The sequence below is a fragment of the Athene noctua genome, chromosome 6 (assembly GCF_965140245.1).
Source record: "Athene noctua chromosome 6, bAthNoc1.hap1.1, whole genome shotgun sequence".
NCBI lineage: Eukaryota > Metazoa > Chordata > Aves > Strigiformes > Strigidae > Athene > Athene noctua.
Window position 1 is genome coordinate 9,802,889 of NC_134042.1, and position 27,120 is coordinate 9,830,008.

At 43.8% G+C, this 27,120-nt stretch overlaps 1 protein-coding gene across 4 annotated transcripts in view; it reads left to right on the forward strand.

Annotated features, from left to right (window-relative positions):
- AMBRA1 (autophagy and beclin 1 regulator 1) overlaps window positions 1-27,120 on the forward strand; it is a 138,817-nt gene that overhangs the window by 10,478 nt on the left and 101,219 nt on the right. For 3 of the 4 annotated variants that reach the window (XM_074909501.1, XM_074909505.1, XM_074909502.1), the window contains exons 2-8: window positions 396-650; window positions 897-955; window positions 1,689-1,872; window positions 2,534-2,706; window positions 3,473-3,539; window positions 4,125-5,584; window positions 22,564-22,650. In XM_074909501.1, coding sequence (XP_074765602.1) covers window positions 516-650; window positions 897-955; window positions 1,689-1,872; window positions 2,534-2,706; window positions 3,473-3,539; window positions 4,125-5,584; window positions 22,564-22,650 — 2,165 coding nt within the window. In that variant the 5' untranslated portion in view covers window positions 396-515. The remainder of the gene's footprint in view (window positions 1-395; window positions 651-896; window positions 956-1,688; window positions 1,873-2,533; window positions 2,707-3,472; window positions 3,540-4,124; window positions 5,585-22,563; window positions 22,651-27,120) is intronic. The other variant, XM_074909506.1, reaches the window with a different exon arrangement.

The following is a 27,120-nucleotide window of genomic DNA, read 5'->3' on the forward strand; positions in this document are numbered from 1 at the left end:
TACTATTCCTCTAGCTGTTAGTCACCCTTCCCAGATAGGACCTAAATCTTCAAGGTGTAAAGGCTGTCTCTTCATAAATCTATCTTTCTTTATTATATATGACAAGAGATGGAGGGAAGGAAAAGAGTTTCAAGGACAATTTTCTATTCTCTTTAGGTGTGGTGTGCCTAGGGCATGTGTACAAGGAAAGGGCTGGATGCTTTCAAAAACCTTTCAAAGTAATCCTTTGCTGCAGAAATGTCAAAATTGGGCTTCGATAATGGAAGAAGGTAGCAAAGGCTGCAGGAGAGGATTTTTTTTTTTCCTTAAATCTAGTCTTTTGGGATTTAAAGCTCTTACTTCATCTAGATGACAAGGTAAAAGCTGCCTGCCTTATCATTCTGTTCTTTTTCTAGGTTTCCATGAAGATAAACAATTGAAATGTGGATAGCCTATTTGTAGCTTGGTGGTGGTAGTCATCTGGAGCCTGCTGGTGTCTCCTCCCAGTAGTTGGTGTACATTGGCTGCTGAGAGCCATGAAGGTTGTACCAGAGAAGAATGCTGTCCGCATCCTGTGGGGTAGGGAACGGGGTACCCAAGCCTTGGGTGCTCAACGGCTCCTGCAGGAGTTGGTGGAGGATAAAACTCGATGGATGAAGTGGGAGGGCAAGGTAAGGTCGTGGGATAGAGGTGCTGTTGGAGTGGGGGAAGGGAGGCAGGGATTTGAAATAAATTGTTTCATGATTGTACATTTGATGTGTTACACTTGATATGCTCTCTGGCTCTGTTCAGTTCCTGCAGTGATGTGATACTAGATATGTTCCTGCAGCGGGTTCCCCTTGTTGTCTGTGTGGCTTACAGTTAAAAGTATGATCATATGACACTTGCAACACTTCCTGCTTTGTTGGCTTTTTCAGAAAGTTGAGTTACCAGACAGTCCACGCTCCACCTTCTTGCTGGCGTTTAGTCCAGACAGGTAATTAACTCCCAGTTCGTGTCCTGTTTCAGCAGCCTCCTTGCACTTACAAAAGTGATGGAGACTTGTGCCTGTTGACTTGTCCAGTCCTGAATAGCTGAGTGAAACTTCTGGTTCCTGACGTGCATGGATGGAACGTGTGCACCTTCCTAATCTCACAGCTTCGAGTATAGTTGGTGGTTAATTTCTGAGGTACCCAAGCAATGCATAGTTCTAAAGAAAAAGGATCTGTGTGGCCACCATGGGATTTCACAAGAAACTTGGGGGAGTAAAGGGTATTGTAGCACACCATGCCAAGTGATGTGGCCCAGCCACTGGGATATCTAGGACTAAAGAACAGAGCAGAATGATGTGTGTATTGGAAGCAGAAATTGAGGTGGGATCTCCCTTAATGTCACTTGAATTGACAGTGGTTGAGGTGGTGTGAAGAACTGGGAATGTTTATTTGCCCCAAACTGTCACTCAGGAGTTCTTTGAGCTGCACGTTCACTCTGACTTTCAAGGTCGAGTTTGTGCTTGCAGATCAGATGAGCTCCTGTTTGCATGGACCCTGAAATATGGCTACAGGAAGCTTTGTGGCCATTGGTGAAACAGTAGCCTCTCACCTTTGAGCTCTGTGTGAGAGAGCTGCTGGGTTAGGCATGAACAGACCCTGTCGAGATGAAGCTAACCATGGTCTGGTTTTGCCGTGCTCTTCTCATGCTAATGTTTGTCTTATCTTCTGCGTTCCCAGGACCCTAATGGCTTCTACACACGTGAACCACAACATCTACATCACAGAAGTGAAAACGGGCAAGTGTGTTCACTCTTTGGTTGGACATCGCCGCACTCCCTGGTGTGTCACCTTTCATCCCACCATCCCAGGCCTCATTGCTTCAGGATGCTTAGATGGGGAGGTTAGAATTTGGGATTTACACGTAAGTCTTTCCTGAAACATATGTGCCTTTGGTATTTGGTGGGTGGGGACTTTTTCTGTCTGAGTTTGTTTCCCAAATGTTGCCTGGTAAGAGAGCTGTTTGGAAGCTTTGCTGGGACCTGTCTCTAAAAGCACAGAACAGATCATAGCCCCATCCTCTTCTGTCTAGAGAGGAGGTGACAGATTCTTCATTCAGTCCTGCCAGGTAGGTCATGCTCCTTAGCTGTGCCTGTTTATTGGATTAGAGTGGTACAGATAATTCTGCAGAACTTTGTGCAAGGTGCCTGTTTAGCTTATGTGAAAGATGTGCCATTTTTCTTTCAACTGAGGCTATCTGGACTCTTCGTTAGAGAAGCTGCTGCTCTGCCAGTTCTACCTATGGCACAGAGACAAAACATACTTACCTGGTCTTTTGAAACGCAACATTTTTACGGGCTGCTTGAAAGACTTACCTGCAAAAATACATCTGTTGTCATTGTTGCAAGTAGTGTTATGCTCTAGACATGACATGTGACCTCATATAAGAGCAGCTGCTGTTGTTGCCAAGAAAGTGTGTCACTTCCATGCTCTAAACAGAGTCTTGGAGAGGTGGCATGTGCATGGAAACCTAATGATCTCGGATTTTGTGATAAATTGCTTGTGATTCTTGACTCCTTGTTCAGGGTGGAAGTGAGAGCTGGTTCACAGATAGCAACAATGCCATTGCATCGCTTGCTTTTCATCCTACGGCTCAGCTCTTGCTGATTGCTACTGCCAATGAGATACATTTCTGGGACTGGAGTCGTCGGGAGCCTTTTGCAGTGGTGAAAACGGCTAGTGAAATGGAGCGGGTCAGGTGAGTTCCTGCTTCTGGGGGAAGAGGACATTTGTATGTGAAAAATGATCAGATTTGGGGAATGTGGGGTGTTCCTTTAGGATGCTTCACCCTCTGCATTGAGGCAGCGGAGAGAAGCGTTGCTTGCAGCTCCTTGACTCAGCTGGTAGAAAACCAGTTCTGTGGGCAGGAAAAAAAGCAATTGGAAATAATACATCAGCTTGGTGGTTCATATTTGGAATCGACGTGTGCCCAATAAATGCCCAGAATCTACTTCATGTTCATTTTCAAGCTCAGTAATTAAACTTGTCAGCCATAAGGATGAGAGAACCCAGAAGCTGCTGGAAGAGAGTACTGAGCTATTACTTTGGTGTGGTTATAGAGGAAGCTGCATTGCTGGAAACTTGATGCCTCCTTTTGAGCAATTTAAAATAAGAGTGATTGAAGTCTATCCCTTTGTAACAAATTCCAATTTGTAATAAATACGTACATACTCCTTAACATTTCCTGGCTATTTCAGTTGATACAACAGTACTTGCTTCCAGCTTTTAACTTCTTTATAGTGTTGTTGTGGACTGTAAAATAGCTGCAGTCTTCAGCTAGATAAGTATGTTTTCTTCTTTATGCATAAACTTTTTGACATCCTTCAGAAGATGATGATGGTAATGTAGTAATGTTCTTATTGCAAATATTTCATGTGGAGTTTTCTTCCCTGCTGTGTCCAACTTCCTGTGTCAGTGTGGGATGTGAGCTGATGATTGATATGCTGGCTCTGCTTTTGTTTTAGGCTGGTACGGTTTGATCCCTTGGGACACTACTTGCTCACAGCAATCGTTAACCCTTCTAACCAGCAGGTAAGGGGCATGTCAGTACCTGTATTGACTGGCTAATTACAAGATGCTCCACCTACGTTGACCCTAGTCTGTTCCTGAGCAGCCTTGTGCTTTTCTGAAAACCTGAAGTCCTTCTAAACTGAGTTTTGTCTCTCCTTAATTGGTCCCAAGAATGTTCCTGTGTTATGTGCAGGGCTATTAAAGAGCTCTCCGATGTGTGTTTGTTTTGCCCTCACTGTCTCATTAGTGGTGGGACAGATGTCCCAGTGGCCTTGCTCTTTCAGTTCTGTTGTGACATTCTGCTGGATTTGAAGCTATGCGAGGTATTAACAATGCTCCCCACAGCTGCTGACCCTCAGATGCTGATGCTTCTGTTCGTATGAACAGTGTATTGTCAAAGCTCAGCAGACTGTAGGAAGAGGTTGTCTGGATCCACAAAATGAACTTTGAAATGCTCTCAGCTGGTTTCCTGCGAGTCAAGGCCTCTAGGAAGGGACTTACCGCAACCTTTCATCTGTCTGGGGTGGTAGCTGACTTTCTGCTGTTTATCTGGAGGTACGGGATTTTGCTGTGAGGTGACTGACCTTTGATCACTTCCCTCTGCAGAGCGACGAGGAAGTGGAAATCTCCGTGGACAGCACCGAGATGCCGCATTATCGCCAGCGCGCTATCCTTCCGTCTCAGCCTGTGAGGCGCACGCCCCTCCTCCACAACTTCCTGCATATGTTGTCCTCCCGCTCCTCCGGCATACAGGTGGGAGAGCAAAACAGTGTTCAAGACTCTGCTACCCCATCCCCTCCACCGCCTCCACCACCACCACCTCTGCCTCCAGCCAGTGAGAACACAAGGGCATCTGTCTATAACAGGCTCCGGGAGCGTGTCAGCTATCCCACAGCAGAGTGCTGCCAGCACCTGGGGATGTTGTGCCTTTGCAGCCGATGCTCTAGTGCAAGACTTCCTTCTTCTCTCTTCCCACACCAGGAAAACGCACCCTCCACGTCTGCGGGGGCCACTGGCACTTCCTTCTCCTCTGTGCAGACAGAGCCTTATCAACCCCCAGAGCAGGCATCCGTAGCGCAGGAGGAGCAGGGGATACTTAACAGGCCCTCTGCTTTCAGCACGGTTCAGAGCAGCACTGCTGGCAACACCCTGCGCAACCTTAGCCTGGGCCCCACGCGGCGGTCCCTCAGCGGGCCCTTAGCGGGCCACCAGTCCCGCTACCAACAGTCTGCGAGAGAGATGGCTTCGAGCTTAGGCGGGTCTGACTGGTCCAGGACAGTGCTGAACATGAGCTCTCGGTCAGAGCTGGAAGCCATGCCTCCCCCTAGGACCAGTGCCTCCTCCGTCAGCTTGCTGTCGGTGCTGAGGCAGCAGGAGGGAGGTTCCCAGGCATCGGTCTATACCTCTGCAACAGAAGGGAGGGGCTTTCTGGCCCCAGGGGCTGAGGCGGACAGTGGTAGTAATGCTGGCCCGAGCAATGCGGCCAGCATCCGTAATGAGCTCCAGTGTGATTTGAGGCGATTCTTCCTGGAATATGACCGGCTTCAGGAGTTAGATCAGGGGATTGGTGGGGAGCCCAGCCAGTCGCAACAGGCTCAAGAAATGCTCAACAACAACATTGAGCCTGATCGGCCGGGTCCCTCCCATCAGCAGACTCCACACAGCAGTGAAAACAATTCCAATTTGTCCCGGGGTCACCTGAACCGCTGTCGCGCTTGTCATAACCTGCTGACCTTTAACAATGACACGCTGCGCTGGGAAAGAAGCACGCCTAGCTACACACCAGGGCAGGTCCAAAGCACGTTTGAGGGTGTGCCTCCAAATACCAGCCAGGTGCAGCCTGCAGAGAGAACCGAGGGCAGAGCTCCTGCCTCTAGCAGGCTGCAGCTGGGCAGCTCTTCCACCCCGCAGGAGGAGAGGACCGTGGGAGTGGTCTTTAACCAGGAGACGGGGCACTGGGAAAGAGTTTACAGCCAGTCGGCTTCAAGCAGACCTGGGAATGTATCACAGGAGGCCTTAAACCAGGAAATGCCTGAGGAAAGCTCAGAGGAGGATTCACTCAGGAGGTAAGATAAATGCTCGGCCTTCCTCCTCTATTTTTTCTTAAACCTTTCCCAGCTAGTCTGACTTTCTCAGTATTTTCAGAGTTAAAAACCTTTTCTCATGTGGCCGTGTGCCATTTATGTAGATGAAAATAGAGACATTGCAGTGATGTCTTTTATAGCTGCCATTGTCATGCTGCAGATAGGTTCTGGAGATTGTAAGGACAGAGACCAGGCCTATCAATAGGAAGGGAGGATGATAGTATAGACAGGCAAAAGGATGGGCTCTGGCAGCAGATCTCTGGGGTGAACTGTGCTCCTGGTGTTTCCGAGACACTACAGAAGCTGGGAACACGGGATGAGCTATGCTGTCTTTTGTGCCCTGTACCACACGTGTCCTACACACAGAATCTGCCCAGGGTAGGCATGGAAAGTTGGACAGAGTTAGTGAGAGTTGCTTTCTTGAGTGCTGTGTCTTGTTGAGGTTGTAGTTGTTAAGTTGGAAGGGTTAACAATTATTTCCTTAGTGTTGCCATACAGGGCAAAAGGGGGAGGGGGGGGGGGGGGGGGGGAGTAAAAGCTCTGTGTCAGTGGTTTGGGCATATACCATAGTTGTGAGCGTTTGGCCAAACCCATGCAGTTTGCTTGCCTTTGATAAAAAGGTAAGTTTTGAAAGGGGCTCCCGTTGACCTTGAATCTAGGGTAAGCTGGTTGGGGGTATGCTGATCACTGAAAAGTCTAGGCTCTGCTGTACTCTTTTTTTTTTTTTTTTTTAAGGAGGTGGTTCTTTTTCGGAAGGATTTTTTTTTTCTTTTTTATACTTCAGATGTGTTACAAGAAACAGAATAAGCCAAATCAAACTCGCACCAGGAAGGACCTGTGCTTTGTGTGACAGTGTCTCCACTGCCTTGTATAGATGATTCAGCTACATTGGTACTTTGGATAGGGTTTCCCTACTGGGTTTCAGTTTGGCATCCTCTCTGTCAAGAGACTTGTGCTCTTGTCAGAAGAAAGGTCCAGCCTTGCTCTTTCTCAGAAATGGATGCTTTGTGCCATAGGAAAGCAAAGTTTTCAGGTTGGATGCAGATGTAACTGACTGAGGAGGCTTTGTACACAGGAGTGCCTGAGGAAAGGGAATTCTTCTTCCTGCAGATAAGCTGATTATACTCGGGCTGGAACAGTGGCTGCTTTTCTTATTGCTGTAGTTGCATAGAAAATAAGCGGTGGTGGTCATGAAATTATTCATCTGCCTCTAAGTCCTTGCCCCAGTTTTCTTTATAGCCTGCCATAATGAGAGTCTCAAGCTGATTACATGGTAACTACTTCTTTCTTGGGCCTCAATTTACCTGCCTTTAATTTAAATCAGATGTCCTCTAGTCCCCTATTAAAGGGCAGAGAGGTGAGAAGGAGCTGGCAAATTTAGCTTTAAAATGGCGCTTTAAGTCTTGCATTATCTTTCTTTTGAAATAACTGTACATGCTCATATCATCTCCACTGTGTAGCTTTGTTCCGTGGGCCAAGTCACTGTAGTGTCAGATGTAACAGGGGCAAGTAACCTTTTTATTGATCAGACGATTTGCACATAATTGAACCATGAGGTGTGATGGGATCTGGAGATGTGATCTTTTCCGTGGGAGCTGCAGAATTTAAAAATGCCCTGAGGCATGTAACTCAGTCCATCTCAGCATGCAGGAGCTGGATGGGTTGCTGCCTGACAGCTGGAGTCCTGTGACTGAATCTCTGGGTCACTTTGCCTGTTGCCTATGGTGGTTGCTGCTGCCTGCCCAGCGGCTGTAGCATCTGTGCAGCGTTAGTTGCCTACCTGGTCGTCTGTGCAAACAGGTGCTTTTTGCCGAGATGTTAATTTGTAGTGTGTAGTTTGATCTGTGACTTTATTTCCAGAGGAATTCCTAGAAGACGAAAACTTCAGTGAAACCCTTTTGGCAGAGGTCGCTGAGGAGCTCATAGGAACTCTTGTTTTCCCAGTCTCCTGCTTCTGTTATTAGGGTTTTCTGCTTCCCTTCTGACTGAAGTCAAGGTAACTGTAGGGTACTGAGGGAAGGAAGCTGGAATCAGTGAGCAGTCTGGTATTAAATGCTCATGGCAATTTCCTTGAAATAAAAATTTATTTCCTTTCACGTTAAACACATTGGGTAGACTTGGGAGCTTTATGAAATCTTTCCCCTTAAAAGGAACTCTGCATGTGAGATAGCTATATCCTGCATGTGTCATCTTCTTCCCTTCTCAAATTAGTTGTTTATAGATCAAGTCAGCAAGTGCCCACTTACGTAATTTTGGCAGAGAATGAACATCCTCACATCTAGCGGCCTTGTCTCCCAGACCTGAGGTGTACTCCCACAATGGGAAGTGCTGGAACCACTGCTGCACAGCAGAGTCCAAAATGTCTGATAACCTTTACAGCTGCAGAAGCGTGCAAAGATGGTGGTCAAGGGTCACGAGATGTAAACAATGTAATGCTGAAGGTGCTGGGGAAATAGAAGAAGGAGGGTGAGCCTTCAAGCCCGAGGGTACAAGTGATAACTGCATACACACTTCAAATCAATGTAATTTTGTGCCTGTGGACGTCAGGTTAGTTCTTAGTGTTGGACACCCATGTAGTTGCTTGTAGCCTGTCTTCTGTTCTTCTTTGTCTCTCCATTAGATGTCCTCATTGGGCAATTGAGCTCTGTATTCAAAGGCCAGATGAAAAACTTAAGATAAAAATTGTGTCTGAAAAGTGTGTATATTCTCATTCCATGTCCATGGGCAGGACCCATTCCTTGACCTGTCTTGCCTGGCTGAGAAGTAGCTTGCTGGGAAGACACTGCCATTGAGGGTCAATTAAGTTAATAGGTAGTTTAATGAAGGCTGTTCTTTGAATTCTGTTGACACAGCTATGTCATCAGGGTAAGGAGAGAATTCTGCTCTTTCTGATGGTGCTGGGCTAATTACCTTGGGCTAATCATGAAGGCATTAATAAGCATGTAATGAAGCTATTCCTGACTAACAGCTCTGGCACCTCTGTTAAGAAGAACATGTCACTGGGAGCCTTGGCAGTACAACAGTCCTGCCACATTCAGCTTGGCCTGAAAGCAGCACACTGAGCTGTGTGCTTCTTGAAGCTGTCGGTGAGGTATGAAACTGGGGAAGGTTTATGGTCTACCTTAAGCAGAAGTTGGTGAGACTGAGCTTCAGCTTTTCTGAGGTTCTCCAGGCTGATCTTATTCAAATGTAGGGTTTTTTCCACTGTGGATCTATCTTTGCCTCATGTCTGACATCAAAGTGAAAAGAGCCTCTGAAATCTCTGAAGTTGTCGTGTGAAATGTGCTGCATAAAATTGGTGATAGAAACTATTGGCAAGGTCTGGATGAAGGAATGATAACTGAGCAACAGATGATAGCTAGTTTGATTTTTCTATAACTTCCTGTTAATTAAAAAATGGGTTGAGGAAGCATTGTGTTAATACTGTAATCTTAGTGAGGGAAAAGATCCTGTCATTTAAGCCTGACTTTAAGCCATTGTTGCCATGTGGGCTAATTCAGGTTGATAATGAAAAGTTGAATGGGGAGGGAAAGAGGGTTCTTATAGCCAGCCGCTTGTTTGAGAGAAGGTAGTGCCACCTTCTTAAGAAAATGATACGTAGAATCCTAGCAGTGGTCTCTACTGAAATTCATTAACTGATGAGCTGAAATGTTAGGTACAGTGCAATGCTGACTAATAAAACTGATCCAGATCTTCAAATGCTGCCTTTCTGGCTATTTTAGTATGACACAACAAAACTAGCGTGTTATTTCACCAAAAAGAAAATCCTTTGGTTTTAAATCTAGTGTTGTCTCTGAGCTCTGGCATGGCATTCCAGGCTGCAGTCTTTCTAGAATGGATGCAAGGAGCAAGTAGTGCCACCTGTGTCCCTGTGGACATATTTCAAACCTTCCCCTTTAAAAGGGGGAAGAGGACACAAAGGGAAACTTGTCTTCTACCCATTCAAGATTAGGCTGCTCATAATACACTGGGGCCAATTCTGATAGTGTTTACCTGTCTATTTTGACTAGACATTTGAATGAATTACTGCAAATGAAAGAGCCCTGTCCTATTGCCAGGCAGGTTTGCATGGAATCCGTGTTTCATGAGGAAATGCTTATTATCCTTATGCTTCCATGAAGAAGCTTTGTCTGGCAATTATGTTAAACTTCTCTAACCACTCCATTGCACTCATTCCAGAGGTCAAGTTCTGTAGGCTGTGGTATGAGTAACTTCTGTGCCTGTGTCTTATGAATGCATAATATTTTCACCTTGCCTCACCTATTTAGTTTGGCAGACAAGACAGCCTATTGAAATTATTAGAAAATCTGGCAAGTCCTTTGAAGTGTCCTGGGTGATGGTTTTGCCATGCACCCAGATAGGAAGAAGTGTATGTAGGTGGGGGAGTTTGTATTGTCTGGGGATGCTTATATAAACTCCTTTATTTTGTTTGTGGGTGTATAAAAGTGCAGAGTCCGCAGCACTGTGCAAATAATTGACCTGCTAGAGTTGCACAGCTTGCCAAAGGCATTGCTTTTTGATGTGTTTTAGTCTGTTGGATGCTCTGCACACAAGTGACACATGGGCTAGATTCCCTGTAACAGGGTCCAGGGTCAAATTTCTGTCTTTCATTTTGTCACCTTTTGTCTGAGGACTGTGGTCCCTCCTGCTTGCATTCTTGCTATGTGATGTGAACCCAGTCTTTTCCTGAACTAAGATTGTGTTGTGCTTTGTCTGGGTGAGAAAGCTCGCGCGCTCTCCCTATATATAGGATCGTGAATGTGATCCAGGTGTCAGAAGTAAACGTTGCAAGTGAGTTTGACTGTGTTGTGTTTCCCTTAGAAAGGTTTAAATGCTCTATCTGTGGTTTCACCTGTTAGCCGAATGTGGACCTTTGTGTCCTGCTCATCAAACGAGTAGAAGCAGCCTGACGTAACACCAGGCGCAGCAGGGTGCAAGCAGTGGCATTGTTCTCACTTGCCGGGGCAGTACGGTGACTCCAGCTCATATCATGACTCTCTTCGGTCTTGATGGCCATTCTGGCAGCACATAGCTCTCTGTACTTAAAACAGGTATGAAAGGAAGCACCTCGTCTGTTCCCCTTTGAATTGCTCAGAATTTATTTTCATATTGCTTTGCTGCCACAAGGGGGTAATGTTGCTTCTGTTCCTGGCTTTCCCTATCTCCTTGCAGAACCAAAAAGTTTCTTGAGTTCCTGTATTAAGAAAACAAGATAGCTTGAGGACCCCACCAGTCCTAAACTGCATCTTATCTCCTTAGTTACCATATGTTTGCAAGGTCTTCAGTGTCTGCGGAAACGTGTGAATGGGGATCCAGAGGAGAAATGGCTCTCAGTGAGAATCCAAGCAACGGAGGAGTTTGTCCTCTTGGCTTTTGTCAGGCTTTGAAAAGGAGAGATGTGGATCTGAGGTGAGGCAGATGTTTTGTCTTTCTGATATGCAAATGCCCTTGAGTTAGAGCTGTAAAAGACCTTGCCAACTTTGCAGAATTCGCCAGCATTGCAGAATTCGTCTTTGCAGGCTTCTTGCTCATTGCCTGCCAAGCCTGGAGCAGACCTTTCTTTCCAGTCTGCCTTCTCAAAGGTTTTTGTTTGCATTTAAATGGTTGCTCATCCATCCTCAGCAGATTTCCATAATATGGGTCTTATTTTCTGGAGGAATGCTTGGTAGATGTTGACTGGAGTCTGGGTGTTTGCCTTTTCCACGGGGCTGTATTTATCTTCTTGTTCAAGTATGCCTTGACCTAATACCCGAATTTTGGGGCTTTTCCATAAGAAGGCTGTGGATATATTTGGGGTTGGGGTTTTTTTGTGTGGTTTTTTTTTTTTTTTTTTTTTATGGAAATAGGCATGGCTTACTCATGGTCATGAGGGAATGCCTCTTCTAGTTCTGAATAGATACGGTGTTCAGCTGGGATCCAACTGGGATCAGTCTGCTTTAACCACAGCCTGACAGGGTAGGAACAGCCCAATTCCTGCCCAGCAATGGTGAGTCACTTTTACAGCTTGTTCTTGAGTTCGTGCTGGAGCCTGAGCTGCTGATGTGCTGCTCCAGTTTTGGATTGAAATGACCCGGCTGTTCAGATCTCTGCATAGATTGGCTTCTGGTAGCTTTCTCACTGTGGAAAGCACTGAATGAAAAGACTACATGTCACTCATATTCTAGCCTTAAAACCAAAACAACCAAAACACTTCCTTGCCCCCTGCCCTGGGTACAGACTTGCCTACTAGGCGACAGTTCTGAAATTTAGCATCAAAATAAGAGAGTAGTGCTACTCCCTTTACTTTTTCTTGGGGGGGTGGGTTGTGTGGAACTAAAGCAGGAGGGAATCACCTTACCTAAAGCTCCAAAATGTGTCTGTGGTGAAACAGAACACATACCTAGTGTATTCTGTCTTGGTTTGGTCATTCTTTCAGAAAACCCGCATTGTGACTATTTTTTTCCTAATTGCTTACAGCAGTTGTGGCTTGCGTATATATCTATTGTGGCAGTGATAAGTTCCCTGAAAATGGGAGGACTTGAGCAGGAGGATGGCACACCTCTGAGCTGCGGAGAAGAGAGGCAGCAGTACAGTGCTGGCTGCTCAGACTGCACATCAGTGGGAGTGTGGCCAGTGCCAAATCTAAATGGATCTCCAGTATAACTTCTTGCCACTCCTTATGTGCAGGCCCATTACTTGTAGAAACTTTTCTAGCCTGATGTCCTGGCATTTGTAGTTTCGGCTCAGCATTTTGTTTAAACTTACAGTGTGTAGACCTTCTCTGTGCTGTGGAAAGAAGGATTTTTCTGGCAAACCTTGTAGCCTCCATGTGTAATGTGATAGTCTTGGAAACGGTTATGCTGCGCTGTTTTCAGGCTTGGCAAGAAATAATTCCAAAGATGCTTGTTACAGTTTTTGAAAATGATAGTGACAGAGACAAGTGATATCTCAGTAGTGAGGAATAGTGGGGTAAATAGGAGTTATGAAGGTATTTGCAAGCAGAGACAAGAGATTCAGGTTTGGAGTTGGGAAAAGGTGCTTGAGGAGGGAAGGCCAGACCTGTGGGGCGAAGGAATGATTTCTGGAAATGTTAGCCTGGACACACAGGAATGAACAAAGACCTAATTTGTCAGTGTCGAACATAAAGTGAAGTATAATCTGAAGGTGACATGAACATTTTGACATGATAATTAGCTGTGTTTATGCGTGAGATGTGCAGGCTGTGGACAAACTTGGCAAGTATTGTTTGTTTGTTTGGCCTTTTCTAAAAATGGAAAATACAAATTAGTTTTATCATGAGAATGTAACCACAGCCTGAACTGTAGGAGAGGCTGCCATGTTATCTAAATGGCCACTTGATGTCTGTGTGAGCTCTGAGGTTATTGCTGCCACCCTTCCAGCTTTGTGGTTTTTTTTTCCCAGACTGAGCCTGCTGTCTCCGTGTGGGCAGGAAAGACTTGGTTTTACTGACAGGGTACAAGTTTGAGCTCTTGAATGTGCTGCTAGTTGTTATGTAGAAGAACAAGTGAAAGAGGTGCCTCTTTTCTTGCACGAATGTTCCTCCCCCTGCCGTTACTGGCTTTCTGATTTAAGAATACTGTAAGGTTGCTAGAGCTCTCTTACTTCATTACTGAGAGTTGGTTGGGGGAAAAAATGATGCCTTGTGCTTTCTCTCTTGCAGTGACTAATAGAGGTCACTCCCTGCTGCTGAGCTTCCCCAAGTACTTCGGAGAGCTGAGCATGTGCAGTCTTCGCCAAACTTACAGAGAGGCTTAAGCCTTCTTTTCTTTTTCTTGGCCTGAATTTAAATATACAGCAATGACTGTAGCACACAAAAAGAGATTCTTTTCCCCACATTACTCTTGAAGCAGCTCGACTTGTAAATTAAGCAGGTATAGAAATAACTCTGCTTTCTCAGTTTCCACAGCTGAACCACCGCCCTTCTCCCACCTCTTTTTTTGGTAGTACAGGCCTAGCAATGAGGAGTTCACCTAAGAAGGAAGTAGGTATAAACTTGTTCTTCAATCTCCAGGAAACAGAGACCTGTTTCCCTACCTGCTCCAGCATGGCAGCAAGGGAACTTGTTGAAATTGGATTCCAGTGATGTTTCTTAATGAGAATGGAAGAGGTACATGCTTCCAAACTGGCTTGGTTTTTTGTTTCTACTGAGTAGTAACGACATTTAGAGTTGGGTGGTTGTTTTGGTTTTTGGGGTGGCTTTCTGGTGTTTTTTGTTTTGTTTTCTGAAGAAGGCCTATATGAGATGACCATACAACAAAAATCTTAAACACAAATTGCTTAGAAGTTGAAAGACAGCTGACTTCAAAGAGATAACTATTTGTGGATGCCATAAAACATATCCGTTCTCAGCTTTCCTGCAGGCAGAGAGAAAGTGTGAACAGCTTCCCTCTCTTGAAAGCTGTCCTTTGTTAGACTGGCTGGCTCCTGGGCTGTCTGCACATGGCTTCCCTGCCGCCGCCCGATCCAGCTGCTGCAGGGTGGACAGCATGTCCAGACAAACTCCCTTGACCTAGAACAGTCCCTTCTGTTCCCATTTTTAATTACGTGCATTGAGTTCCTGTGCTTGTAGTAATCTGTCTGGGGGATGATGTTCAACTTCTGATTAGTGGTGGTCTTTGACATGCTTACACTGTCTAGCTGTGATTCCTAGAGCTTGTTTGGCTTCAGATAAGTAATGTTAAAACAATCTCTGTGTTTTGTTTTGTTTTTTTTCCTTTTGCCAAGAAACAAGTTACGGGCAGGCCCTCAGACCTTCTTGCTCAACTAAAAGCTCTGTAGCTTTCTTGAGTGTGGGAAGGCACTGGAGATGTTGGCAGTATAGTGTGCCTGTTTTTTATGCTAATACAAGCCCTTAATCATTGTGCAGTCACATACATTGCATACGTGCACTCATTCTTAACACTCTTTATAAATGCACATGGCACGGTGTGCCTGAGGACAAAGTACCCTCGTCCAATTATTCACTCCTTATTACAGAATCTGGGCTAGAGAACTTGGAGTAGAGCAGCATGCATCTGCTCTCTGGGCCTGGAGCAAGAGGAGAGAGAGGGACCTGTGATCTGACTCAGTAATACAACTGTAACCAAAATAGTGATGACTCTAGATTTCACCAGTTGAGATGTTCTGGTCTGTTGAATAGCTAACATGCATTTTAAACATCTTCCATATACATATTTAACTGATTGTGCCAAATGGCTGTTTGTGTGATGATGTAACCGACCCCCTCCCTTGCTCTTCTTGAGAAAGCACCTGCTGGAACTGAAGGCTGTGAATAAACAGGGTTCATTATCTGCCAGGAAACTGACTCATTTTTCTGTTTGAAATGCATTAGTATCAAATACTTCCCCCCTCTTCCTGAAGTAGGAAGGCAGGGGTAAGTGGCTGAACTACCCCGCCAGTCATCTGTTGACCTGACTCTCTTCATTACTCCAGCCTGAATGAGAGCATTTTAAAGGAAGTGATTGATGTGTGGTGGGACCCCTGTTTTCATAGCCTTAGAAGCCTATGGAGATAACGGCACGGCTTCTACCCCCTCAGGAAAGACACCTCCTCTTCAATTCCCTATGGAGAAGCAGGAGCCCTGTGTAATTATCCCAGAAGCTGACGCAGATCTGCGTGCGTGGGTAAGCAGAGATTTCTGCTGTCCACACAATCTGTGGTGTTGGGAACTCCCAGAACAAGGAGAATTTGAAGCAGACATTATATATATGAAGGTAGGTAGAAGAGCCCTCAGGAGAGTAAAACTGTCTGCAGGCTGAGGGAGTTCAGTGTGTTGGCTATGTTCTGGCCCTACTTTCAGGCCTGTTATCATAACCATGATGACTAGGAACTGATTCCCTCTAGCTGAATTTCTGATACAGTTGCATGTTGTTAAAGGTCTAGGTGGAAGAATGTGATGTCTGTCTTCAGCTTGGCTGAGGTGCCTGCTCCTTTCTGAGCACTGGTATAAAACTGCCACTGTAGAGCAAAATAGCACATGCAGTAGCTTGAGCTGATTTCAATTTCTTCTCCCCTCCCTGCCCCTAAAGTTTTGCCCCTGCAGAATGAAAGCACAAGGTCCTTCATCATTCTTTTCATGTTGGAGTTACTGCCAAACTAATCAATGCTGCCACTGCTGCTCTTGACCCTTTTAATGTCTGTCATGGATGTTTGCTGCTTCTTGCCTGTTGAAATAACACATTAATCATTCCCCCGGTGCTGTATGATGAGGACCTCTGCATAATGCTCACTCATCTTTTGTTCTGATGCATGGCCTTTGTCAGCAGGTGAAGTAATAGATTAACAGTGTGGCCTTGGGTCCACTTAAAAAAAATCTGTCATCTTCCTCAGAACCACTGACCTTCCCTATGATGAGCTCCAAAGGTGCTGTGTGGCTCCTGTGGCATCAGGTTGTAAATGGAAGTTAAAGTTCCTAGTCCAAGAGCAGAGGTGCAGTAATAGCACAATTCATCATGTGGTATTACTTTCTAGTTAAACTGAAGCAGGTAAACGTCAGAGGGTTAACCATGTTCTTCTTGAAACTCTGCTCCCTGCCTTGTGATTAGGAGAACTCAAATCCCAGTGCTTGTCTCTGCTGTTCCGACTCTTAAGTTGTTTTGTATAACCGTGCTCCTTTTCCCTGCACACCTTCCCAAATGTACTCCTTCCCATCCTGGCTGAAGACCTGATGATCTGTCTGTTTTCTGACCAAGAAATCGTTGTTTTCTACAGGATTCTTGCCCGTAATCAGTGGAGGGGGGCGGGGGGGTGAATGTTTTTTGTGATAACTTCAGTCCTATATCAAACCTGCTTCTCTGACAACTCCGTACCTCCAGCTGGAAAGGATGTCTTCTGTGTCCCTCGTTGCCCTTCAGAGTTAGCACAAGTTCTTTCTTACAAACAGGCCAAAGTGTTCTCCAAAGGTCACATTTGGAACATATCTGCAGTCACATTTGCATCTTTGCTTCCCCTAAAGGAAATTTTCTTGCACAGTATTCTAATTTTGTGGCATAACTTAAAAAAAAAGACAACTGCAGAAGTGGGTGTTGATGTTTTCGTCAATAGAGAAATTCTCAGGTATTTATCTCTTGTAGATAATTACAACTGTCTTGAGTTTGACGGTTGTTTGACTGTTTCTTCTTTTCTAATGATCTGCTTCTGACCTGTCTTGATTCAGTCTTGATGCCAGGCTAAATATGTTTAACCATAACCATGGGAAAGCTTAAACAATCTAGAAATGTTAGCTTAGAGGTATCGGAGCAGATTATGTTAAGGGCTTAATTTTAGAAATCATTTTTCAGGCAGTCTTTAGAACTGCATACTGATTGCTTTTTTATTTTCAGCTTTAATATGAAACTGGTGATAGCAATAGTGTTTTTCTGTTTGACAAGAACTACAAAACTTTTATGGAAAATAAGCTATGGAACAAAATGCTTGATGGTTTCAGCTTACGTGATTTCCATTTGCTCTTTGAAAGTAGGCAGCACAATACAAAGATGTCTGAAATAATTTTTCCCTATTCTTCTGAGGAAAGGGAAGAGGAAAAAACCCAAGGCAGTAGATTGGATTGGTTGAGATTTTTGTTTAGAATAGTTTTCTAGCGTTCTATCAAGGCTATAATTTATTTCCAAGAATTAATTGGCTTTGGTAACAGTCAGTAGTTGAGTTTAGGATTTGAGGGAGGGTAGCAGTGTTATTGGGCAGCTGGAGAACATTCAGCTATCTTCATGCTTCAGCTTTCTTATTTTCTTTAGGTTAAACATTGCCATGCTGTAAGAGGAAGATGGCTGAAAGGAATCTACTGTTAAACTGTTTCTATTCTTTACATTCATATGAGAAACCACAGGAGCACATCCATTGGGGCGAGTGCTCAGGAGAACTGACTGCTGGCTGTACATTGGAGGACTGAAAAGGGGATGTGATAGGAAGTACTGTGGTAATTTCACCTCTAAATGAGAGGTAGGGAATATAAAAGCGGTTCCAGGGAGGATACAAAACCAGAGGAGGGAACTCACAGAAGTTGCCAGAGTTGTCAATATATTTCTGCTTCAAAGGGTAACTATGAATTGCTCTTAAGCTCTTTTCGTAGCTGAAGGCTAGGACTGTGGGATGGGTAGGTGTGCTTGCTGTCCTTAGAATGCTTCATTTTACTGGTTTGCTCTGGTTTTTGGTGTGTAGCAGCAGCTTAGGAGGATGGCAGCTGACTGAACACCCTTTTGATTTTAAGGAAACTAAGCCTCAGTGCTGTTTGTTAGTGCCTCCCTTTTGGATGGGGAGGAAAGCCCTTCCCTCAGTGTCGCTTGGAGTAGCGCTACTCAGTAACGCGCGTGCTGTGACAGCAAATCTAAAATGTGCTGTAGGAATTGCATATCCTTAGAAACTGTTCCTGAGAAGTTAAACTTGCTGCATTTAAGTATCTTCTCAAAGCCTGCGGAGATGAATCACTCCGTCCCAAGAGGCTTTGGTGGTGATCCTCGCCCCCGTGGGGAGTGTGGGTATAGTCCAATGGCTGATGTGCTGTGAGGAGGTTGCTTCATGACTATTTTCCCCTCGAACTGCAGCTTTTGGCATTCAGCTGCTTCATTCCTGAGAAACTTCCCTTTTCTGCTTCTAGTGTCTTGTGTGCGTGCACTTTCTCTCTCTCTCCCTTGTCTAAAGGTGTCCTGTAACTTGGACCTCGCTTCCTTTCCCCCCCCCCCCCAGCGATTGCTGCCGTTTGCAGACCTGAGGTGACTGAACGAGTGTAGAGTGGCAGTTCCATAGCTACTGATGTCTGACAGAAAAGGAGTCTGCCAAGATGTCAGTGCTGCTGAGCAGAGGCAATTTATATCTTCTTGTAGTAGTTTTAATAAAAAAAATAAACCAACAAAAAACTACAAAACCCCTCCTTCTATTTTAGCAAGCTGGGCCAGAAGCATCTCTCAGGGTGAGCAGAGTTAATATTCATCGTTGCGGCATTGACTGACAACCTGGAGGATGATAATGTGTGTGGGTTTTTTTTTTTTTTCTTTAAGTTTTTTTTTCCTGGTGAGCGGGGGAGGAGAGTGGAAATTGCAGTTTCTCTGCTAATTGTACTTTAGATGTCATTTGTGACAATTTCATATTGTCTAGACAGAGATAGTGGAGCAATTGCTTTCACAGAGCCTAGTGTTAGCCTGTTACCTATCTGGGTAGCAAAAATGGGGGGTGTGGGAGAGGTAGAGGGTGCTGTAAGCACCAGAAAGGACTCAGGAGTCAAGCATGATCTACTGAAATGTTTCAAAAGGAGACGCAAACAATATGCATTTCTGTTCTCTCTCTTTGCATGCTTCTCTGTTGGAAACTTCGACATTTGGTGGCTAACAGTTCCTTGTAACAGAGCTGCTTCTATTAGTCCATGGATTATGTTTATCTTCCTTAACAGAATTGTTCCCAGCTTCAGCGTTTACCGTGGTAGGATATTGGGCTACCTTACACTTTGGGCTTACTGAGAACAAATAGTGTGTTCTCTTCTGGGAGTTTGGGAGCCAAAAGCTATGAATGTGGCACCTAAGACTTGATAGAGTCCAGCATGACTTACTTGAAAAACATTTGTGCATGCCTTCCTAGGGGACAGAAGGTTACACTACCAGTGTCACAGATGGGACACTTTACTGACGATTATAGCAGTACCAAATGCATTCATATCTGTAACTTGGACCTTGAGGCTCAGTCTAGAATGAGTGTTTAGTACTCTGGTTTCAGTATAGGTATTGTTATTCTCTGGAACATTAAACACAGAGACAGTCCATCTGGATCTCATGAGATTGCATGTTACCCTGTTTTGGGTTTTTGCCTACTATATATATTTATATCCACCTGTTCATTGCTCTGTAGGACAATCAGTCTTTTAGCAGTTACTGTTAACTGAATTATGTCCACTGGATCTGAATGTGGCCCTACTGTGTGGCTTGTGTGCCTCAGTGTGAGATAATGCAGGGGCTGAGTTTGGTCTTGGCAGGCTTGGAAGGCTCTGCTGGAAAGGCTTTCTTAGCTGAGACCACGCAACTCAGCGCAGCCTCAGAGAGGGTGCTGGGGAGTGTGATTAACGGACTAGACTGTCTTTGTCATCCTGCTCCCCACTTCCCATAACTACTGGTCGTCCTAGGGAGCCCTTCTGGTGAAGGAGTTGCTCCTAAAGAAGCAGCAACAGCTCCTGTTGCTTCATGGGGTGGAGTTACAGACTGTTCAGGTAAAAATGCAGGGCTGTGAGGCCTGTAGGGGGTCTGTTTAGCCAGATACCTGGCCATCCTGTGGCTCAGGCAACTGTTGGTTTGTATTTTACTAAAGTAACACACAACAGTTCTCATCTGAGGTGCCAGGTATTTGGTAGAGCAAGGCTCTTCAGGTATTTATTTCAAGGATCAGATGGGGTGTAGAGGTGAGAACTGTCAGTTCCCCAAAGTGCTGTTCCCAAGCCAAACAGAGAAATTCCTGGCAGATTCACACCAAGTGATGACAACGTGTGCCCTACTTCTGCTTCCACACCCTTCTGGTGTCCTCTGGTTGGTATACATTTTGGTTTCCTTCAGCACAGCTGCTGGCTACTTTCTGCATTTTTTTTTTTCTTTTTTTTCTTTTTTTTAAGAGGGTGATCCTTCTAAGTTAATGCTCCTCGCAGGCAATTGCCAATCTTTCCAAAGGTGAGAAGAGAAATATGGCTGGAGAATACCTGGAGACTCCTTTCCAACAGAGCCTGCTGGGCTGTGCTGCATATACTGGTCATCTTCCTTTGTGCTTCTGATTCTGCTATGTCAGTGGATAGACCCTGAAAGGTTGGGAAAGAGGGTGGCATGTGTAGAGTGTAGGTGCCAAGACTTTTGACAGGGATGTTGAGTTTGATTATTTGTGTGTGCATGTTATCAGGACACCGTAGGCATTGCAGGGAAATGGTATCAAATAAGGCATTCATAACACATACGTTGTGTGAGGTTGCTCGCATCTCTAGCTGCTGTTGCTAGGCTTGTGGCCCTGCCAGGATCTACGTGCTGTGGGAGCTTTCTCCCCAATGAAGTCCAGTGATTAGGCAGGGTGGCAGCCTCATCACGTCCAGGCTGCTTACAGAGTGCTGTTTTTAGAGCGCTCTGCATAAGCAGCTCTGAAGACCAGACTTCTGAAAAGCATGTTGGAGTTGCAGTGGCAGTAACCCAGTCTCTGAACTCGGAGCCAGTGGTTTAGAAAGGGGCCAGCTGACTGGATACGTAGAATGTCCCTTCTGCTAATTTTGATCTATCTAGCTTTCCCTCCAGAAGGAATAAAAGCAGTTTATTATGACGCAGGTGATAGGTATATCTCATAGGTATAGGACTTTAGGTATGCCTCATAAAGCTGTGGCACCGTTTGTTCTGGATTAGCTGCTTTTGCATATATTGACTTACATATTTGGAGCAGGAGAGAGGGTTTGATAAGGCAAAACTGAAGTATGATAACTTTCTGGGGAGCCAAGGGATTCCTAATATCTAGGAGTGTTGAAGGTTAGAGCTTTTGACTCGATAACCTGGGGAATTAATTAATCTTAAACTTTAAGAGATTTAATAACTGTTCTTGAATAAGACAAATGGTTGCCAAGCAACCTCGTGCCAGAGAGGACAGGATTTCTTGCCTTCTGTAGAGTCCCAGTGCTTTGCAGCAACTACTGAGTCTCTCAAGCTGACATACGCCTTTCCAAGTAACTGGAGTGATCTCTTGCTGTTCTCTGTATTCTAGATTTATAATGTAAAATTGAAGTAATTTTTTTGGTTTTTAGTTGCTGGAAGGGAGGGAAATTTGTCTTGAGATCCTGATTAGGGGCTGCTGCTGGAAAAAACCATGTTTCATTTGCATTTCTACTGTCTTTATCTGGCTAGAAATGGGAATTTGGGCATAGATTATATCAGATCCTGCTTCCTGTGTTGACACTTGCTGTCCTGCATTGCAAATGTGAACTGCGAATTAGGAGTATGGGGCTAAGAGTAATAGGTTTAAGGTTCAAATCTTTCTTGCCAATTGTGTGTGTGTGAGAATAGAACAGATGTGGCGTTGGACCTCTTTGACTTTCAAACCACAACAGTTTTCATTAAATTACAAAGACTGGAAAACAAAACTTAGCAGGAGTTCCGAGGCAAGACTTGAAACAGAACTCAGTAGCCTTATAAACTTTAGCAGGTGATTTTTTTCACTCTCCACACCCGCCCCAAATCATCTCTCTTGTGTTAATCTAATGGCTGCAACAGGCTTGAATGAGTCAGTCTTGAAACAATGCCATCCTCTGCTTTATGACAAGAAGCTAGATAGAGGTGCATGTAGAAGCCAGGGTGGAGGACATGTTCCTGCTATATACATTTGATTCTGCTGCCTTCATGACTCAGACTTGCTTCTCGCATATTCAAACTGTCTAGCTGCATTTGCATATATTTACTTGAGGAAAATTTGGTATCTCTCCCTGTGGCTGATTAAGATACAGAGGAAACAAACATTTGGGGTTTTTTGTTGCTGAAAACCTCTTTCTGAGCCTTGAGACTAAGCTTGAGTATCTTACTGTGCATTAACACCAGCGGTGCCCTTAAAGCCCACATGATGAGGTGTGTTTTGTCCAGTGCTCCTTGGCCCATTCCCTTCTGTAGCCACCTTTGAGTAGGTAAGAGTTTGACAGTGGCTAATATACCTTTAGTGTTTATGGACCTGGCAAATTGGGATGGCTTGACTCCAAAGGAGAAAAAGCATCTGCATCTTTCTCTTGAAACTTTGAGGTGGGTTTGGGACCACCTCCTTTGTTACTCAAGGTGTTCTTTCTCCTGCTCAGTGAGAATATTACACTTTGAATAGCTCTGTGGTGAAAGCACTTATGCTATCAGTGAGTGGTTCAGTATGTTGCAGAATTCTCTGCACTAATGATAGAATTAGTCTTAAGAGGTTTTAGAAAGTAGGACATGAAATAGGATGTTCCTGAATAGTCTTTGATTTCATCACTTGTTTTTCCTTTCTAGGAGGTTGCTGGAGTCTTCCCTCATTTCATTATCTCGATATGATGGAGCAGGGTCCCGGGAACATCCAATCTACCCAGATCCAGCCAGGTAAGAGTTAAATGGAATAGAAAGGCATTTAAGATTCATAGACAAAAGCATAACTTTGGTATACTTCACTGAATCCTTTGAGAATGGTTTGAATATTGGGCCCATCTCCTCAGTGACTTGTCATGGGGCAGGGTGCAAACCAAATGAGAAGATGCTGTTAAGTCTGCGAGAGAATGAGGAAAAGAGGAAGAAATTGCTGATGAAGTAAGCACATAAGGATTCCTGAAATAATTTGGATGGAGAACACTAGGTGGCAAGCAGGTCCAACAGTAAACGAGATTATATCAATAAATCTGAAATCTCTTTTGAAGAAAAATGAAGAAAAACAAATAGTCTATTCCGGAGTAAGGGAGAGTGCAGGAAGGGCAGTTAGGAGCTGATGTGAGCAGACAACATGCTTGGGAGAATTGAATGTCTGCATAAATGTATCCATATGAGAGAGCATAACCAGGATGTTATGTATACTTAACTAAGAACAAAATACTGACAGTTATTTCTAAAGAGTCATGAATCATTGGCATTAGACATAGAAACACCTGTAGTGCTGCTTAATCTCCAGAAGAGGTGGGAGTGTTTCAGAGGACTAGAAAAAGCAAACATGGCAGAATTATCAAAAATGGAAAGGAGTGATCTTTGCAGTTTCTGCTTAGTGTATTAAGAAAGCAACAGATGGGATAATGTGACCCACAGACTCTGTCAGAAGAAATGATAGAATCGTGAACAGCAAGCAGCTTTGGAAGCTTTCAAAGAATAAATCGTGACAAATAAGCTTTCTTTAGATGGGTTTAATAAAGCAATGAATGAGGAAATTCAGTAAGTGTAAAATAGAATGATTTAGCCTCTTAGGGAACCTCTGGCATAGCTGCATGAATTAAAGTCTACTAGGATTTATCGTGAAGGATAATACAAGAATACCAGTGTATGAGAATTAGCTACTGAAGTTGTTGAAGGAGGTTTGTTTTTTGGTTTTGTTTTGTTTTAATTTTTTTCTTTTTTACATCACTAACAACAAAATCTGCATTTTTTTATACAGATGATGCTCTAAGTACAAGTTCTGAAATAAATGTCTATGTTGCAGACTGGCCGCATGGCATAATTATACCAGTGAATAACTCCTTGCTAACTATCTCTGTAGATAAAGGCTTGTAGAGGTGAAATCTTACCATCAGGCTTTCAAAGGCTCAGGAATGATTAAAATAAAACTGTAGTGAGGTAAAATTGAGGTGGAGTGTGCTACTTGTATGTAAACTCACTGGGAAACCAACCTAGGTGACTGCAGAAGGTATTGGTAACTGTCAGAATGATGCTGATAAATGTAAAAGCTTTCTGAATGGCAGCTGATTAAATGACAGGTAAAGGGATTGATCTCTCTGAAAAAATGAAAAGGATATTTTACAAATGTTAATTAAAAGGTATTACGACATTCAGGTCAATTTATGAATGCCAAAAGCTGCTAAATGGCTGGAAGTACACCATTCCTTATTTCTGAAATGCTTAATGCAAAGCAGGCTCATTTTTTTTGAGCAGATTCTAAGAACTGATTCTGGCTTTCTGGGAGCTGCCTTTTAAAAAAGGGAGAGGTCCTGCCTAGCTTACTGAATTCTTTGTTTTCCTTCTGTCAGATCTCTTCTTTGATGAAGCTTAATAAAATGTATGAAAAGGGATCAGTGCCTGAGGCATTTCCTAGCATGAGGAGCATTGTCAAAAATATTTTTGTACTTGAAGCTATTTTGGAACTGATATAATGCTCTTCATGTGACAGTTCACGTGTTTTTAGGTTGTGGTAGACACTAAAGTAGCTTGAGTTTATAAGGAGCTTTGGAAGTCCAGTGCTGAAACTTCTTCTCAGAGGGTTCCAGCAAGTGTGGCTGTCCTTTTCAGAGAATGAGAGTCATAGATGTAAATCAGCACGAGCTGGAACTCTAAGTGGGGTAAGATTAGAGTCTTCCTCCATAGGTTAGTAGGATCTTTTAAACTGTCACTTTAACTTGTTAGAAATTGGGACTGTAATTAAAAGGAGTGCTACTGCATTTTGAGGGGGTTTTTGTAGCATCATCGGTTTGTAATGGAAAGTCACGACTTTCAAATGTTTTATTAAAAGTGGAAAAGTGAAACAAAGGTGAAATAAACATACATCTATATATGTCTGTGTGTATGTGTGTTTTAAATATGTATTAAAAATTTATATATACCTCCGTAAGACTAAGCAGTCTCCAATGGAGTCTTTTTTTAAAAAAAACCCAACCCTGCATTATCTGAAGAATTTAGTTTTGAGAGCATGTGTGTGTTTTATTTCTGCATCTACTGTCTGTAACGGTGCTATATTTGAATAACCTAGGTCAGGAGTGAGGCAGGGTGAACATTTTTTTTGAAGTTCCCTCAGGTTTAGAATGAATGTTCTGATGTAGACTGCAGTAGTCTTTTTCAGTGGCCTCGCTGAACTTCTTTTAAAGTCAGCTTGGCTGTTCTGTCATTCTCTACGGTTTCCATATGTACTGAGCTCAGAAAACAATCTGTGGAGGAATGGGATAAAGCTGTCATCAAAGAACACCTATATTAATTTATTTTTAAAAAACAGAACTACTCAAAATGGTGCTCCAAGACTGCATATATAAAACATCACAAGGATGTTTGGTAGATATGTCTCTAGAAAAAAATCTAAGCTCCTAGAAAGTTAATGGAAAAGAGACTTTCAGGCCAAATATTGCCTGTGATTTGAAGGCTTAAGTGGAATGGAAGCAACTAAAAGTTGGTGTCCGCTACCAGCATTGCCTTCAGCTCAAGGATTGGTGGTATGAATGCCACTGTAGATATCACTAAGGAAATTAATGACACTGCTTGGGGAACCCCTTTAAAACATGTCTGCTGGCTGAGACACATTTAGAGGTGTGAGCTGTAATAGTGTCAGTGAACACCCTGGCCATCAGCATCAAGGCAGGGCTGATGAGTGGTGTCAGGACCTCTGAAATGTGAGGAAACTTGGGGGTCTGCACAGCAGTATAGTGCTCTTGGATGCAGATATACCAATTTTAGACATTCTCCAGTTGATGTTTTTGTGATTTATTTTATTTTTTCATTTTTTTTAAATGACTTCCTTAGAAGATACTAAAATGAGGCAGGATGAAGAGAAGCAGCCTTTGTGTAAAAAATTTCATGTTGACCATAAGTACAGCCAGCGGGTTTGGATATCTGGCTGTAGCTGGGGACACTGCTGTGTAGTAGCTTGTGCTTTAGTACTTCTGATGCTATTTAGAGCAAGATACTTGAACTTTACTAATGCTAGCAGAACACTTCCTTCCCTCAGTTCCACTTCTCAGTGGCCAGTCAGTAGCACTGGGTGCCTAGACAATCACTGCCTCTAAATGACACGGTTGTTGGATGAGACAGAAACTGTTCAGTTCTGGTTTTTGCACTGCAGCATTTCTCCCACTCGGTGCTTTGTTCTATGGTGGTCGTGTGGTAGCATAGTTTCTCCTCCTTACAGCCATCTGCTCCAGTAAATGGGGTCCAGTCACCTCAGAGACTAGGTTAATTTAGCTCCCGTGGTGGTGTCAAATACAGCCTGCTGTCCTGGAGACGCAAACTTGGTTTAAGAATTACTGGATAATCACTGCCTGTGTTTTGCCGCTGCTTTATTAGAAGCACAGGTGAGAAATAAATGGGCTAGGCAGCCTGCAGTGACTGGCATGTGTTTAGCCAGCTGGTAGACTAACTTTGGTCAGGGGCTGATTTACAGTTGTGTTCCGTAGCTAAATGAACTGAAGAGATACATTTAATGTTAACTGGCATTTCTTAGGCTGCTTTGCAGCCTTCTCCTCCGTCCAGGACAGCTAAATCGCTTATGCTGGCTCTCAGCTCTGGTTCTGATTTGTGTCATAACTATATTCCAAAGACTGATGCAGCCTGACAAATACAATTTTTTTCCCTGCATGCACTCATCTGCAAAGATTAATTCTTTAGCCTATTGCTTTAAATATGTTTCTCCCCTGCCCTTTTGTATTTTATCTCTTGCACCTTTCTCTCGTGTGTCAGGCTTAAGCTTCTTGTTTTCTCTTTGGAAATCTTTTTCACAGTCTATCCAGTCTACATACCAATGTATTGTCAGGAAGCTAAATCTGGCATCTCATCATCCGTTATGGCCAGTCTTTGTTGCCTACTCTTTCTTATTCTTCTAAGAAGCATCCTTGTGTGTTTTCTTCTGATACTCTGCATAATTTGAGAAGACTAAATGTCTGCAAAATTCATTCTTCATATCCTTTTGTAAAACTCTCCCTCAGTGTAATATTAACAAGGAAAAAAGTTTCAGTGATTATGCTGCTGGACTGCTGAGACCACTGTTAATGTTTTCCAGTGTTCCTTTCTTTCTCTATGTGCACATATTATGCCATAAACTTATTTTTAGGCATATACAGAGGCTTTGGCTTATGGAAAAGGCCAAAGAAGAGAACAGCTCCTCATTTATGAGTGCAC